The sequence below is a fragment of the Strix uralensis genome, chromosome 4 (assembly GCF_047716275.1).
Source record: "Strix uralensis isolate ZFMK-TIS-50842 chromosome 4, bStrUra1, whole genome shotgun sequence".
Taxonomy (NCBI): domain Eukaryota; kingdom Metazoa; phylum Chordata; class Aves; order Strigiformes; family Strigidae; genus Strix; species Strix uralensis.
The window spans coordinates 125,186,809-125,201,337 of NC_133975.1; the positions used below are offsets into that span (position 1 = coordinate 125,186,809).

The window sequence follows — 14,529 nt, forward strand, 5'->3', positions numbered from 1 at the left end:
TCCAAGCCTGTGTGTGCTTTTGGGCATTTCTTTCTAACCAGGCGTGAGCAAGGCAGGGGAAGTGTTTAGCACTGATGTGCTTCCCTGTGGAGTCCTAGCGTGGGGTTGTTTTCCCCTTTCAAAGCCTTCGAGTCTCGTGGAAGGGAAATACGGCCAGCAGGATGTGCTGGGCTGCTGTACTGGGGTTTATGTTAACATCTGGCTCATTTCTGCTGGAAATTGCAAAATCTTTCCTGTGGAAGGAGCAGGGAGTTTAGCCCTTCATGTGCATATAGACTGTTATATATTTAAATGAACAGAAAACTTAGGAGGCATATGAAACACCAGAACAAAACAGATGAGGGGGCAGGAATCATTCAGTTCAAAGATGGTTTTCTCCAGACTGCTATGCAGTGGTTTTATTTTTTTTAAATTTTTTAATTCCCCTAACTCTTAATTCCACTTTTTCTCTGTGTCTGTGTTTACATATTCACACTAGGAGGGGAAAAATCCCTAATTTTCTTTTCTTGGGGGGATGAGGGGAAATTCAAGAGAAACTTTATGAGTGTCTGAATTGAAAAATCAATTATTTATTCTTTCTTTCTAATAAAGTTGTTTGAAGAGCTATAGACACAGAAAATTGACATGAAACTCTACCTACCCACTACAGCTCCTGCCTTTCCACCTTCCCCCTTCCCCTCCGAAATGGAAGAAAATACCTATCCCGAGATCAGAGGAGATCGCGCCTGGGAACAACAGAAAACCCTGAGACACCGGCACAGCTCACAGCCTCCCCGTACTCTGCCTGGCCATGTAGATCCAACACCCGCGTCTCTCACAGACTCTCCGAAATCCTCCTTGCCGGTGTCGGTGTTGGCAGCCCGGAGAGCAGCTCAAGCACGGGATGGAGCAGGAAGCCTAAAAACTTCATTCTGCAGAGAGACCTCTAGTGTTTTTCTTTCTCCATGTCCTGGCAGAGTTCCTCCAAAGTACAAATACACACAGAGCTCCCATTGTTTGCAGCCCTTCACAAGCCCACTGATCCTAATATGGAATTCAGCAGGAAACCCATGATTTCCTGACACACAGCAAGCTGGAGAAAGAAAGGAAAAACTCCATTAAAAACCTCCAGGCTCTCCTCCATGTTAGAAATGAAATGGAAAATGGAGTGGATTTAACAGGAATCCCTGATTCCTGTGGCCGAGCTGGAAGAAGAGAGACACGAATCAAAGCCGCAGGCTGCTGATATTTTTTAAGTCGCAATAAATACTGAGAACTCTGGGGCAGGATGAGGATTTCCTGACTCAGACGAACGAGAAAGGACAGATCGCTTTTTTATGATATTCCTCTCTGTATATTTAATTTATTCAACTCGATGATTCTCTTGACTGATCTGGTAATTGTTAGAAGCGGCTGTGACAGCCTGGAAACATTAGCATGATTTCCTGAGTTTGAGATTTGCTGCCCCCCCCCCCCCCCCCCTCCAAACTCAGGAAAAGTCAATACAATCGCACTTCATTTTTTCTTCATGTGCACTTGGAAGTCCTGGGAGCAGCAAGAGCAGTGGCAGAAGCAGCAAGAATGAACTGCAAGGAAGAAGATGACAACTGCACTGACGGGAGCAGCAATAACACGAAGAAGATGTTAAAATGCGTGGTGGTTGGGGATGGTGCAGTTGGGAAAACCTGTTTGCTGATGAGTTATGCCAATGATGCCTTTCCAGAGGAGTATGTCCCCACTGTGTTTGACCACTATGCAGGTAAGAAAGTGCTTTAAAAGAAATTTAATTGAGAGCTGCAGGAGGGCCAGGTGGGAGGTAAAGGAAGATCAAGGAGAGGAGAGGACGGTTCAAAGGGGATGCATGGGTTACTTCTTGTCCGAAAATGTGATTCAGGCCTGAATGGTAGCCAGGCAGTTTAGATGGCAGCTCATACAATTGGGGCAATGCAGGATTTATTCAGATAACTTATTTGTTTTCTTCCAATTTTTATTTTGGCTTTGGCAAATAAGCAGCATTAGGGATGCAATCAAATCCACTGGATTTTTGGGACAACAAATATAAATCAGCCTACAACATTTGTATTCTTGATTTGATTTTGAAATTTTGAAGTTCTGAACTTTGCAAGCTGCAGTTATGATGAAGACTATACATATATATACATAAAAATACATGCTATTGGTGATCTCATGCCTCATGGCAAATGATGCATAAATTACAATATTTATGTCCTATTTAAGGAGTAATCTTTGAGAAAACCAGCAGTCTCTTTCAGTGTTGTCAGAATATAAGTCTCCTTTCAGAGACATTTGTTTCAGAGACAATATATAAATACATTTTAATACTATAACTTGATGGTAGGAAAAGCAGAAGTGGTGATTGGTTTGAGTACTTTATAGTGAGGGAATTTGTAGTATAAGAAAAAATATAAATATAATCAAGACCATCAATGATGTTCACTGCATCGCTGTGCAAAACAGACCCAGAGATTAAGTACAATATTCACAGGCCTCTTTCTATAGCAATTACTTATTTTACCCAGCTGTGTCTAAAGTTACCACGCAGATGGTGTGACAGGCTAAAACTGTTGCTCAAACTTCTGCTTAAATTTTCCTATCCCAAATTCTCATGTTTTTCTTCTCTCACTGCTCCTTTGGCTAATGGTTGTTGTTGTTTATGAGATCCCTGAAAAACAGATTTATAAGCACTGCAAAATTCATTGCTTATCTTGCAGCAGCAGCAGTTGGAGTTTCCCTCATTTTCTCCCCACCTCCTTAAAAACTGAATTTTCGTGGCGTGGCTTATCATAGATTTGGTATTCTGTAATGGGAAAATCTCTGTTTTCATTCTGGCTTCGTGTCAGGTTTAGCAGATGAACTGGCCAAACAAGCAAGCTGTGTAATTGCAGAATCTGATCCATGGAAATGTGAAGACCTTTTCCTCCACAAGAGTGGGCAGCGTCACTTCTAATGCACGCAATGCTCTCTTTCCTCTACCCTTCCCACCAGATAGGTTAAACGACCATTTTAGAAAAAAACCTTTACCCAGACAGGATATAAGAAAGAATATTGCATGCTGTAAATATGTAGTTCCATGAGCCAAAAACCCTAAGGAAGACTGGCTGTGTGAATTTATGCCTTATATTGCAACAGCACCCACTTTCCCATGACAAGCTGAGATCTGCTTGTCCCTTACAGCCTCACTCCCCAGCAATACACCAGTCCCAGCACCCACTGCCCTTCACTCCTTCCTATGCCCTGCAAATACCTCTGCGTATCACAAAACCCATATGATAGCCAGTACCAGACCATGTATGCATTGTTCTGAGGGCTGGGTGGGTTTGGCGTGAGCATGAGGGCACACATGTGTGCACACACACAGGCGCTGATGCCAGCCAGGCAGGCTGGCACTTGGTGAGGGCACCATGCTGAATTTCTCTTCCCTACCCAGCTGCAGGTGACTCGCAGGGGCTTGCTTTGATTTCGTTTTGTCTCTGTCAGAAGTGGTAGGAATTGCCAGTGGGCTCAAAAGTTCCTGAGGGAGAGAAGGGCTGAGAGAAGGATGAGAAGATGAAGTGTCACTGCGTAATCCTTATTTCCTCAGGGTGCCAGGTAAAAGCAGTATGCATGCACATTTAAATCAAGCTACATTTTCAGGGTTTGAAGATTGAGACCTCTAAAATATTTCCAGATATTCTTATTTGCCTTCTTAGCTATTATAGCGCATAAATATAAATTAAGAATGTTTTCAATGAGAAAGATAAGGAGAAAAAGTATCTCTGTATATTGACATGCTATTCTGAGACAAACCCTGTCCAGTGGCAGTGGTCAAAACTAGCATTGATCAAAAATGGAATTTCAGTTTTTTGAGAAATCCCATCATTTATTAAACCCATTTCTCTACAAAACTGCACACAGAACTGAGCAGTGGAAATGACTTCTAGGGCAGAGTGCTGGAAAAAATCCCACTGATAAAACATAAAAATATTACATGGCATAAAGTATAACATAACCTATTTAAAATACTGTGAGTATTGAGAGAGAAAAGATCTCACTTGGGACAACCTTACCCCTGAGCTTACAGCCTTCAGAATATTCTGTTGCATGAGCCCCTTCCACATCTATCTGCATGGCAGCCCATGGTCAAGATGAGAGGTGGCACAGTGGTACCATGGGCATGGTGATACCACAGGCACCACAGCACACAGGGAACCTTCACACATGGGCAGATCCTGCAGGGTGCTTGAGGCTGTGGAAAATCACATCTGAATTTACCCCAGGGAACTGGTTTGTCTGTCCCTGCCCTTGCCCCTGCCAAAACCAACTGTTTCAACTTTCCCAAACAAGCTGAAACCATTTGATTCAGTTCTTCTGTGCTGGAAATGCTCAAAAGCAATTAAGTGCTGCAGTTTTTTGCAAAACTGCACTTTCCATCGAAGGTTTTTCACCCAGGCGTTATTACCAGCAGTGGTGTTGTGTTAGCAAGTGCTTCCTCTTTCCTCACCGGGTCACAACCTGGTTGTGAGTCCCAGGGCATTTACCAATTTTCTTCTTTCTAATAGAAAAAGTAGGGAGGGGGGAAAGCATTAAAACTTGAGGATTCCAGTGGTGATCTCAGAGCAGTTTCTCACTGCCGTGACTCCAGCAACTTGGGAGAGACAGTGATGCTATCCAGCCCAGCATTGGGAAAAGCTCCAGATGCACCATTGCCATGGCAAAGGCATTAACCATTCATGGCCCCAAGCACCAGCTACATTTACTTGCCCTGCTGTGTTGTGTCTTTTTATTTCCTTCCCTGGGCAGACTTTCATGGCACAGGTGAAGCAGGTGAACATATGGACAAGGGTGGTCGAGAGGAAACAACCAGCGTTTTGAAGGTCTGAGCTCCAACAGTATTAGATCTGTATAGTACTTTTTCAGTGTCTTTCACATGAAAGGGCTTGAAACCACTTTGTAAAATTTGGGCCCATCCTGCCTCTAAGAAAATCAAAGGCAGTAGATGGATATCACTCAGGGAAGGAACAGGCTTCCTGAAGATAACTCACACAGCATTTACAACTTAGATAGAGTGATGCCTGGAACGAAAGGCTGTTGGTGTTTCAACCTGTATGCAGCTGCACTGTATGAAAGTCCAGACCAGTTATTAGCTCTACACTAGTAATATTGTGCCACAGATTTCACCCACAGTCCACAAAAATGAATTTGTTCAGGGCCTGTTGCCAGGGTTGGGATGTGATGGATGTAGAGTAGGGTCAGAGGCAATGCCAGACAGATGGGGAAGGCAAATTTGTTACTTGGATACAAAAATGGTTTATTTTGTTGGATGTGTGGAGGTTTATGAGTCTAGTTATTTCTCAAGGCATTTTGAAGAGGTTTTGCTGGAGGCCAGAGCCCTGAGTAGGTTTCCTTACCTTTGGTGAATTTCCAAGTCCCACACTGAAAGGGTTTAGCCACAAGGTAAATGGCTGTTTCTAGGGCAGGCGAACCAAAGTGCTATCCCAGTGACAAACAGGATATTACTGGCAATAACTGTAACAATAGGGACTGTTTGGATAGTGAGTATATGCTTTAACATGCTAGTTCCATTCCGTCTTTGGAACATCAAATGCTGATTTTCCGTGAGCAAAGGTCTCTCAGCCTGGATGACTTGTATTGTGTGTAGCTACATGAGGTTATAAATGTTTACTTAGGGCTGAGGTTGTACCGACAAAAAAATTCAATTCAACTACTAGCAGAGCTGGTTTAATAGTACCAAAATTAACTGGCTTGATCTATGAAATACAGAAGGGAGCTGTGTGTTATTTGTTACTTAGGCAGCCACTGAGCATCCTGTTTGATATTTGTTAACCCTAAAAATCCAGAAATTTAAACATTAAATTTATTCACAGCAAAATTTATATCCAGGCTTCCTAGAGAGGTGGTCAATGCCCCAAGCCTGTCAGTGTTTAAGAGGTATTTGGACAATGACCTTAATAATATGCTTTAACTTTTTGTCAGCCCTGAAGCGGTCAGGCAGTTGGACTAGATGATCACCATAGATCCGTTTCAACTGGAACTATTCTATTCTATTCTATTCTATTCTATTCTATTCTATTCTATTCTATTCTATTCTATTCTATTCTATTCTATTCTATTCTACTCTAAAACTTCCTTTTTTAAATGTAAAAAAACAGTGATTGAGGAGCAGTGCCAATGCCATGCACCTAACTTGGCCCACTGTGCAGACATGGTGAATGGACTCATTAGATGGTTGAAGTCTGAGGAGAAGGGGGTGATGACTCTTAAACTGCCTAATTCAGGCATAGTACATAGATGAATATCATACAAATAACTTTAGGAGACAAAGTTGCATCTTTGGTAAACAAGAGAGGTCAATCCCGCCAAAGAAGAACTGCAAAGCATCTGCACTAAAGACATAAAGTAGATGGCGTAAATATGTCAGTCCCTCCCCTCATGTGTCGGCACAAACTGGTGAACATTTATAAATAGTGAATCCATTTGAAAAAAATTAGCAGTGGCATGTGATCAGCTAATGAATAGCATACAGAATAGTTCAGCCATGACTGAAACTCTGTAAATTAAAAGCAATATAGAAGACAGCCATTAATTACTGTTAGGAGACACAGTTTTTTGTTCTTTAGTGATGATTCAATCTAATCTGTCTGACTTTGCACTGAAGTGGTCTGAAGCGTTCACCAGTCTTGCAGATCCCAACCTTGCTGGCCAGGCAAGCCACGCAGGAAGGCAGAGTCTTCTGCTCTGGCATTTTTATTAGCACAGGAGCAATATTACTTCTCTGCCCAGAACAGTCAGCTTGTACCTGTACAAATCTGTAAATCTATTCTATCCTGCCCGTATGTCACAGCACACTCAAATTCTTGTTCCTTGTGTCCTCCCACAAAAGAGAGTGGTTGGAAGTGGGTTGTCACTGATCGTGGGGCTGCCCATGGTTGGCCATTCTCAGTCCTGGGGCAGGCAGGAGCGCCTAAGGGAGACTGAGACCACTGTCAACAGACCATGAACAGAGGAGCTTTGCTTTGCAGCTTCTCCCCATAAGGGAGGAACCACCAGCCAAGACATGGCAGAAACCAGATGGGAGCCGTAACATCCCAAATCTCTCCAACTACAGAACAAGAGCACATCTGTCCACACTTCTGATGTGCTAGCTATTTTTAATTGATTGCTAATGCACACTGGCATCTCTGCTTGCCATGGTGCGTAAGCTATGACTTAAACCCCATACCATCACTTTTTTCCCCTGTTGAAACTTTATTAGAGAGGAAGAGACTACCCAAAGAGATTTGCAATTTGTGCATGGGTGCTGCCGTGGGAGTCTTCACACTACCACATTCTTGAGACAGTTGTCTCCTATAAACAGCCTTGGTAGCACATTAGAGAAACCCTTCATGCAGTGTTTGGGGTCATTAAACTGAAAGAGCTATAAATAGCACTGAAAGAGAGCTGTGATGTTTATTTGCATGGATGTTTGCAGTGGGTTCTTTTCCTTTTAATGTTCATCCAATTTTGATTGTGCAGATTTGAACTTTATCCTTGAGACAAGGAAGCATTGACTCTTTTAAGATCTGGGTCTTTAGAGTAGCAGTCACAGAATAGATATATTCATTTTGACTCTTAGGAGATAAAAGGACTTCTCTGCCAATCATCCAGAATAAACCAGGGATCTCAATAAAACATTCAAGGTACGACACAACAGAAAATCACCAGTGCAATTCAAAGGTTTTCATGGCTGGCTTTTTTGAGGATAAATTTTACAGGACCACTAATTCTTAGTCTCCTCACAGAAGGTTTAATTCTGTGTCCTGTGTCACATAAGCCAGAGGAGATCTAGTGATCCTCAGGCTTTTTCACTTCCAGGAAGCCTAGACAGTCTTTATACCAAAAAGGTGCTTTCTGCCTGAATCACCATGGTTATTCCACACTCAGATGAAACAGGCACCATATACACCCCCAAGAGTCTTAAGACCTTTTCCTTCTGAAGGTGTTTTACAGTATGTGAAGACTTGAGATAACTATCGTTCATATCTCTCTTCCTCACACACATCCCTGTATTGTCCTGCGAGTGCACAAGCCACTTGAAGCCCATGGAGAGAGAGGTGTGTGCTGCTTTGTGATCCTATTTACTCAGCGCAGATTGTTTCTGCAGCAGTGCTCTGAGCGCTGTGGTGACAAAGTCCCCATTGTCCCCTGGCACTACTGAAATGCAGCTGTGGCCAGGGAGGAGTCTGCAGTACCTGAGCTGCTTCCTACCTTTGCCTCTGGCTCTGTTATACAGCTTCTCTTTGTACTGTTGTCATTCCTGGTTTGATTTTACACTGACAAAAGCTTTATGCTACAAAGAGGCACGAAAGAGCTCTGCACCAGTCCCTCCCATGCCCACCAGCATCTTGCTGATCACCCAGGACTCAGCTGACAGCCCAAAAGCTGCTGTAGCCCAATGCAGAGAACTGATTTTTTTCATCCACTATCAGCAGTCAATGGATGTCCTTGTGCGTCAAGCACAGCAGGGGACAACACTGCACCATGAATAACATTTACAGTCTAAAAACTAGATGTAGAGAATAAGCAAACTACAGTGCACATCAGGAAGGATAGTGCCAGGAATTAGAGGAGTAGATGAAGCAGCCATGTTACTTTATCCAGATTTATCCACCCTAAATTCCACCTAAGGCCCTCTGTCTACTATTTTGTATTAGCTATGTGGTGTTTGAAGGGCAATAAGAAACACGAAGAATACTAAGCAAGGAGTTAGACCATTTTAATTTGTATTCGTGGTTCAGATGCAGAATGATGGAGTTTTTTTAAGGTCAACCACAGTCCTGAGGGAATGAGTTGGAGAGATGGGAAAGTCAAATGGCTTAAAAAGAAATATTTCTTTGCATGGTATGCGATTAACCCAAGGAACTTCTCACTGGACAGAAATTACTGAGAACAAAATTTTAACAAAGTTTGCAGAAAGGGAGGTTGGACCAGATATCAGGGAGATTAAGTACTATCATAAGCTAATGAAAAAGAGATAATAAAATGTGAGCTGACACCACCTTCTCTTAGAGGCCAGGATAAGACCTAAATGTGGTCTGATGAATGTCAAATTACCTTAAATCTGCTCACTGCTACATCAGAGAAGACTTGACTCCCTGGGCTGTGAGTTTGGCCCAGTCCAGCACTCTTGTACTCAGTGCTGTAGAAAGGAATGTTTTGGAATGATTCTTCTGATATAAAGATGGGTAAACAGGTTTTGAAATTTTGCTTATGCAGCACTGGACTGCTGCAAAGAGACGTGGAGGGATTTGTCTGGAGCACAAAAAGGGTTAACAGTGCAATTGATGAGAAAATTACCCTTTTCTTCTCCACTACTCCAAGACAGTCAGTCTTGGTCTTTCCCTCCCCTTTTAATCAGCGTAATATTGCAGGAGGTGACATCAGCTGAGGAAACCAAAAGTGAAACTGGCCTCTGGCTCTTGCAGGACAATCTCTACAGCTTGAACTAAAAATCACATTCACTATCTTAAAATCAATAATTGACTCAGTACATGTGGTCAGCCACCCACCCCAGGGGCAAAACCACTTACAGGTGATGCCAGATCAAGTACACGTTGACAGCCAGGCAGATGCTTTTCAAGAGCAGGTGTTCCACATCTAGGAAACAAAACTAAAAACCTAACGAAGTCTAAGCAACCAAAATTCCTAGACATGTACAAACTTCTTCATTTCTGCTGGACATGGTAGTGTTTTCACTAAGTCACTGTTACGATGGCTTAGTCACTGATTAAGTCAATGCAGAATGCCTCCATTAAAACTTCCTTCTCATTTGCTGTTCTCTTAATAAAACTTGATGTCTGCACTGGTGATACACGTGGCTGTCACCATGCATTGCTGTGTGTATTTTGCCCTGCAGTCAGTCCCTTTCCTATGTTCTAAATTTCCAGTTGTCATGGCCAGACCTAATGACATCATGGAAATGGTAAGGGATGAGGAAGAGCAAACATATTTCCTTCAATTGTTCTGTTCAGACAAAGTCATTAAACAGTAATGACATCTCCTGTCAAATTATTATTTATCTTTGCAATGAAAAACATCCAAGTTATATTTCTACTCTGCTTTTAAGAATGATCACTCACAGATCTCCTGTCAGATATATTGTTCTTGTATCCCGATCTATGGGTCTTCCAGCTAAGTCAGGGAGTAAGTTATTGAAGAATGAAAGCTTTATGAATTGTCACCCCAAATTTTATCCCAAGAGGCACTGAATGAATGAATTCTAGACTGAATTTATGAACTGGTATTTATCTCTCTTTTTTGCCCAAATAAGATCAGGGAAAATGGGGTTTAAAATAATGTCTAATAATTGAAAAGGAAAAAAAATATATGTGAATTTACCCTATTTTTTGCCAAGCATTATTCACTTTCAAATTCAGAAATCTCTCACCCAAGACAAGCCATGCTATCAGCAGTTTTGGCTGAATGCAGGGACTAGACCTTACGTGCAACTTTTACATGTGCTAAAATGCTCAGGCACCATGCCTCAGCCAATGGCTTTCCCATGTACCCAGGTGGACAGGAAAGCTCTCCCAGATATGAGAATGAATCATGACACCTCACTGCAATCCCAAGAACCATCCATCATGTCTCAGCAGTGAGGACACAGCATAACATGAGGGAGGACCCAATGATACAAGCCAACATTGTGGTTGCTACCACCTTTGGCTGAAATGGATGCAGATCTCATTATGCATGATGTGTGAGTATTTCCTTAGTGTTTGTTTTGTAGCATACATATTCATAGATTTATGACCAAGAGCAAAATCCCCTTCCTAAGCAGATATTACTGTGGGCATGGAAAGTCATCATATGAGGGTAGGCAAGATGGCTAGGAAGGGTCCTGGGGGACACAGTGCCATCTGCACCCTGTGACATTTGCTGGGAAGTGGTGTCCCCAGCTAGTCCCCATAGCCAAAGTGGTGTATTTGGGATCCCAGGGAAAGGGAAGGCATGAAAGATCACAACAGCTTGGTATTTCAGCTAGCACTATTCCCCAGACTTCCCGTGGGTCCAGTGCACCAGCAAATCCAGCAGTGGGGTTGCCCCAAGGGCTGCCTTTCTGCCTCAGGAACTGGCACAGTAATGAATCCATAAATATGAAACGTGCCAATGAGCCTCAGGGGAAGGGAAGACTGGAAAAACCATTCACTGACAGGAGCAGCACTGGGAAAAAAAGAAAAAAAAAACTCCCAAAGCGGGGAGGTGGACAGCTGTAAAAATATTCCCAAGCACAGTGGCACAGGAGGCACAGTCAGGAAGGTGATGGCTTGGGAGCAGGAGAGGAAGAGCAGCACAGCGCTCTACCAGGATCCTCACTCCTGGTTCAGGATGGTATGCAAGTGTATCATGGAAATAGCAGTCCCAGTGATGAGCACAGGAGCCACCACTTAGGCATCTGAAAGAGTTAAAGAGGACTGTGCAGAGGGGCTGGACAGAAAGGTCCTGCCACAGTGCAGGAGGATGCCTGAGATGACTCACTAAAACTGCTTTCCAACCCCTGCAATTCTGAGGGGACGGAGGCCACATCTCTTATTAAAGACTCTCTGGCACAGACATCCAGCTATAACTTTGAAGTAATGATATTAACAGTATCTGCTAATGCTCGGCTTTCTGCAGACTTTAAGGAAAAAAACAGCTTCAGCAATGAGTGGGAAAACATACATGTTCAAACATAACATTAATTTTTATCCCCTGGGAGATGGGACAAAAAGAGCATCTATTTACAATAATAATGCTGCTTTGCTGAGAACAGACCATAAGGAAAATCCCATAAGGTTGGAAAATGTGTTTTAAGTTCACAAACTGTCTCATGCTCCAGCTCCAGAGCGGGCAGCCATCCAGCTGCTGTGAGTAGCTCTGTCCTCAAAGGCCAGACCCTCCCCATCTCGGACACTCTCAGTTTCTGAGCAATCTCACCAGCTCCATTTCAGAACTGGTTAGCTTATCTCAGTGTGTTTTCCTCCAATAACTAAGCATAGAGTCAATGTCTTTTTCTAATTTGGGGGGCCCAGTTTCTTGACACCCTGTCCATGAGCAACAGAAATGCAGAGACCTGATGTTTCATTTAAAAGGTGAAGTATTTCCACCAGGAAGTCTCAGCTCTGGAACGAATTCATACTGAAAATGTCTCCTGAGACCCTCTTATTTTATTTTATATATTAAGCAATGGCTTGTGAAAGTAATACCAAGGAATTCATGTTGTCCATTCAAGCTTGGACAAGAGTGCTACTATTGACAGGTTGGGTTGTATGATCCCACTCCCCAAATGGCCCCATATGGGCACACAAACTTCACCAAGGGCTCATGGTCTATCTACATATAGATTACAAAATACCTCTAGAGAGGTCTCAAGTCTTCATTTTTGGTTAGTTATAACTACATATAGACACTTTCATCAAAACACAAAAGATACTATAGAATTGCTTGCAATTTCTTTCTAGTTTAATCCCATTTTTACTCTCTGAAAACTTGCCATTAAAATTTTCAGCAAAAGCATGAACAAAATCTAGGAGGGCATTTGTATGCTCTTATTTAAGCTCTTGGAAAGACCTTTTACTTTCACAGTGCTGCTTTGCTTTGTTCTGTATATGTAACCAGTAAATCTCAAAAATCAAGTACAATTCCCTTCATCTCATTGCCTTGTAATTACCACTGGAATATTTTAAGCCTGTTTTAGGAATACAAGGGAGTAATATCTCTCATTAAAAAATGTAATGAAATACATCTTTAAGAGAGTAATTTTCCACAAATACCATCCATGAAAACACCATCAAACTCAACATTAAAAGAGGAGTTCATATTCCAAAAAATATTCAGCTAATCTGCCAGAAACCAGCTTTACAGAAGAACTCCAAATTATCTGAGCCAGTTCATTATATCATTAATATGGAGAATTTCCCTTGCCATGCATAGTAATATTCTCTGATGGAGTGTGCCACTTGGAGATCTGCTGGGAGATCTGCTGGGAATTTACCTAAACCATTCAGTTTGGTTCAAGTCCAGAGGGGTGAGGTTGCTGTGGTTCTTGTTATTTTAATATTTTAGAGTGTTAAGTGCATTTTCTCCCTCTACTCTCCCTCCTGGGGAACTGCTAAAATGGTGAAATAGTTCATTCTTCCATTATTTGAAGCATATTGCCCAATTTATTTCTTTTCCTGTAAAGAGCTGCTTGTAGCAATACCATAAGTCCCTCCTGAGGCTTCCAAGGAAGGAAGAAGCAACGGGGAGTGTGAATGCAGAATAAGGTCCCCAGTCTGAATTAATGTTTGACAGAGAAAATCTATGCCAAGGAATGGTGGAACAGGAATAACTGTGTTGTCTCCATATGGTGCTCCCAACTGGGTTTCTCTTCCCCTGCCCTCTATTTAAATGCATGAACGTGAAAGATTAAAAAAAAACAAAACAAAACAAAAAACAAGTCTTGCAGCAATTTTGCAAGGGAAACAGTATTTTGAGACTGTGTCCAATAGGGTGGAAACTCCTGAGGACACAAGGGAACCTTGTCCCTGGCTGAGTGCATTCACAGTATGTCACAGTGAGGTGCATGAGAATTCATACAAAGACAGAATGACTAGAGAGCACCGTGTACCTTCCATCACATTGAGTCCTTCCAGCTCTTGACCCTCTTTCTGCAGTTCCTTCCATCTTCCAAAATTAATAGCTGCATTTCCTTTTCTTGGTATTTATTTTCCACATTGCTTTTTTTCTCAAAGAATAGGGACTTCCCACCTGAAATGTTAGAGAAAAAGAAATAGAGTTTGTCTTTCCAAAACATGCCTGGGTACAGCATGGGACACAGAGCTGGTCAGAACTAGATATGGGTCCTGCAGAGCCATCTCTGAGCCAGCTGTGTCCAAAACCAAACCACAGACATTGCACACATAGCAGCTGCCCCACAAACACTGAGTGATAATTATTACCGTGTGTCTCTTCTGATTTCCTCAAGCCCTGCCGAGCTGGCAGGGGGTGCAGCCGGCCAGGGCATGAGAGCAGATGTTCTTGCCTTCTGACAGATGTCAGCTCTGCCCGATGGAAAATGCCATCCAAGATGAGTGAAAACCAATGAGCAGCCAGACAGGGCTTTGCAGGATGGTAGTGGGACCACCCTGCAGTGACCACTATCCATTGCAGAGACCATCCAGCAGGCACCTTTTCCTGGCAACCCCCTGCCACATCCTACCATAAAAACATTATCCCAGTGTTGCCTCTTGTGTGTAAGCTAGGGAAGGTCAAAAGAGCCAAGGAGCTGCATGAGAAACAAAAAAGCCCAAGAAAAAAGAAGAATTGGAGGAGGGTGGGAAACAAATGTACATCCTTAGAGGATGGAGGGGAAAAGTATGTTTAAGAGAAGGTAGTCCAAAAACAATCCATAAACCATAAAACAAGTGATTCGTAACAACTATGTTTTGGGGGATATGATTCATGATTTTGAACTTTTGGGGTTAGCAAAAGTTCTGGCCAGAGCATTTTTGATGAACTATCCCACCAGGAGAA

General features: G+C 42.6%; 1 protein-coding gene across 1 annotated transcript in view; it reads left to right on the forward strand.

Annotated features, from left to right (window-relative positions):
* Window positions 1-651: 651 nt before the first annotated feature.
* Window positions 652-14,529, forward strand: part of RHOJ (ras homolog family member J) — a 63,601-nt gene continuing 49,723 nt past the window's right edge. The window contains exon 1 of the mRNA XM_074869008.1: window positions 652-1,738. Coding sequence (XP_074725109.1) covers window positions 1,561-1,738 — 178 coding nt within the window. The 5' untranslated portion in view covers window positions 652-1,560. The remainder of the gene's footprint in view (window positions 1,739-14,529) is intronic.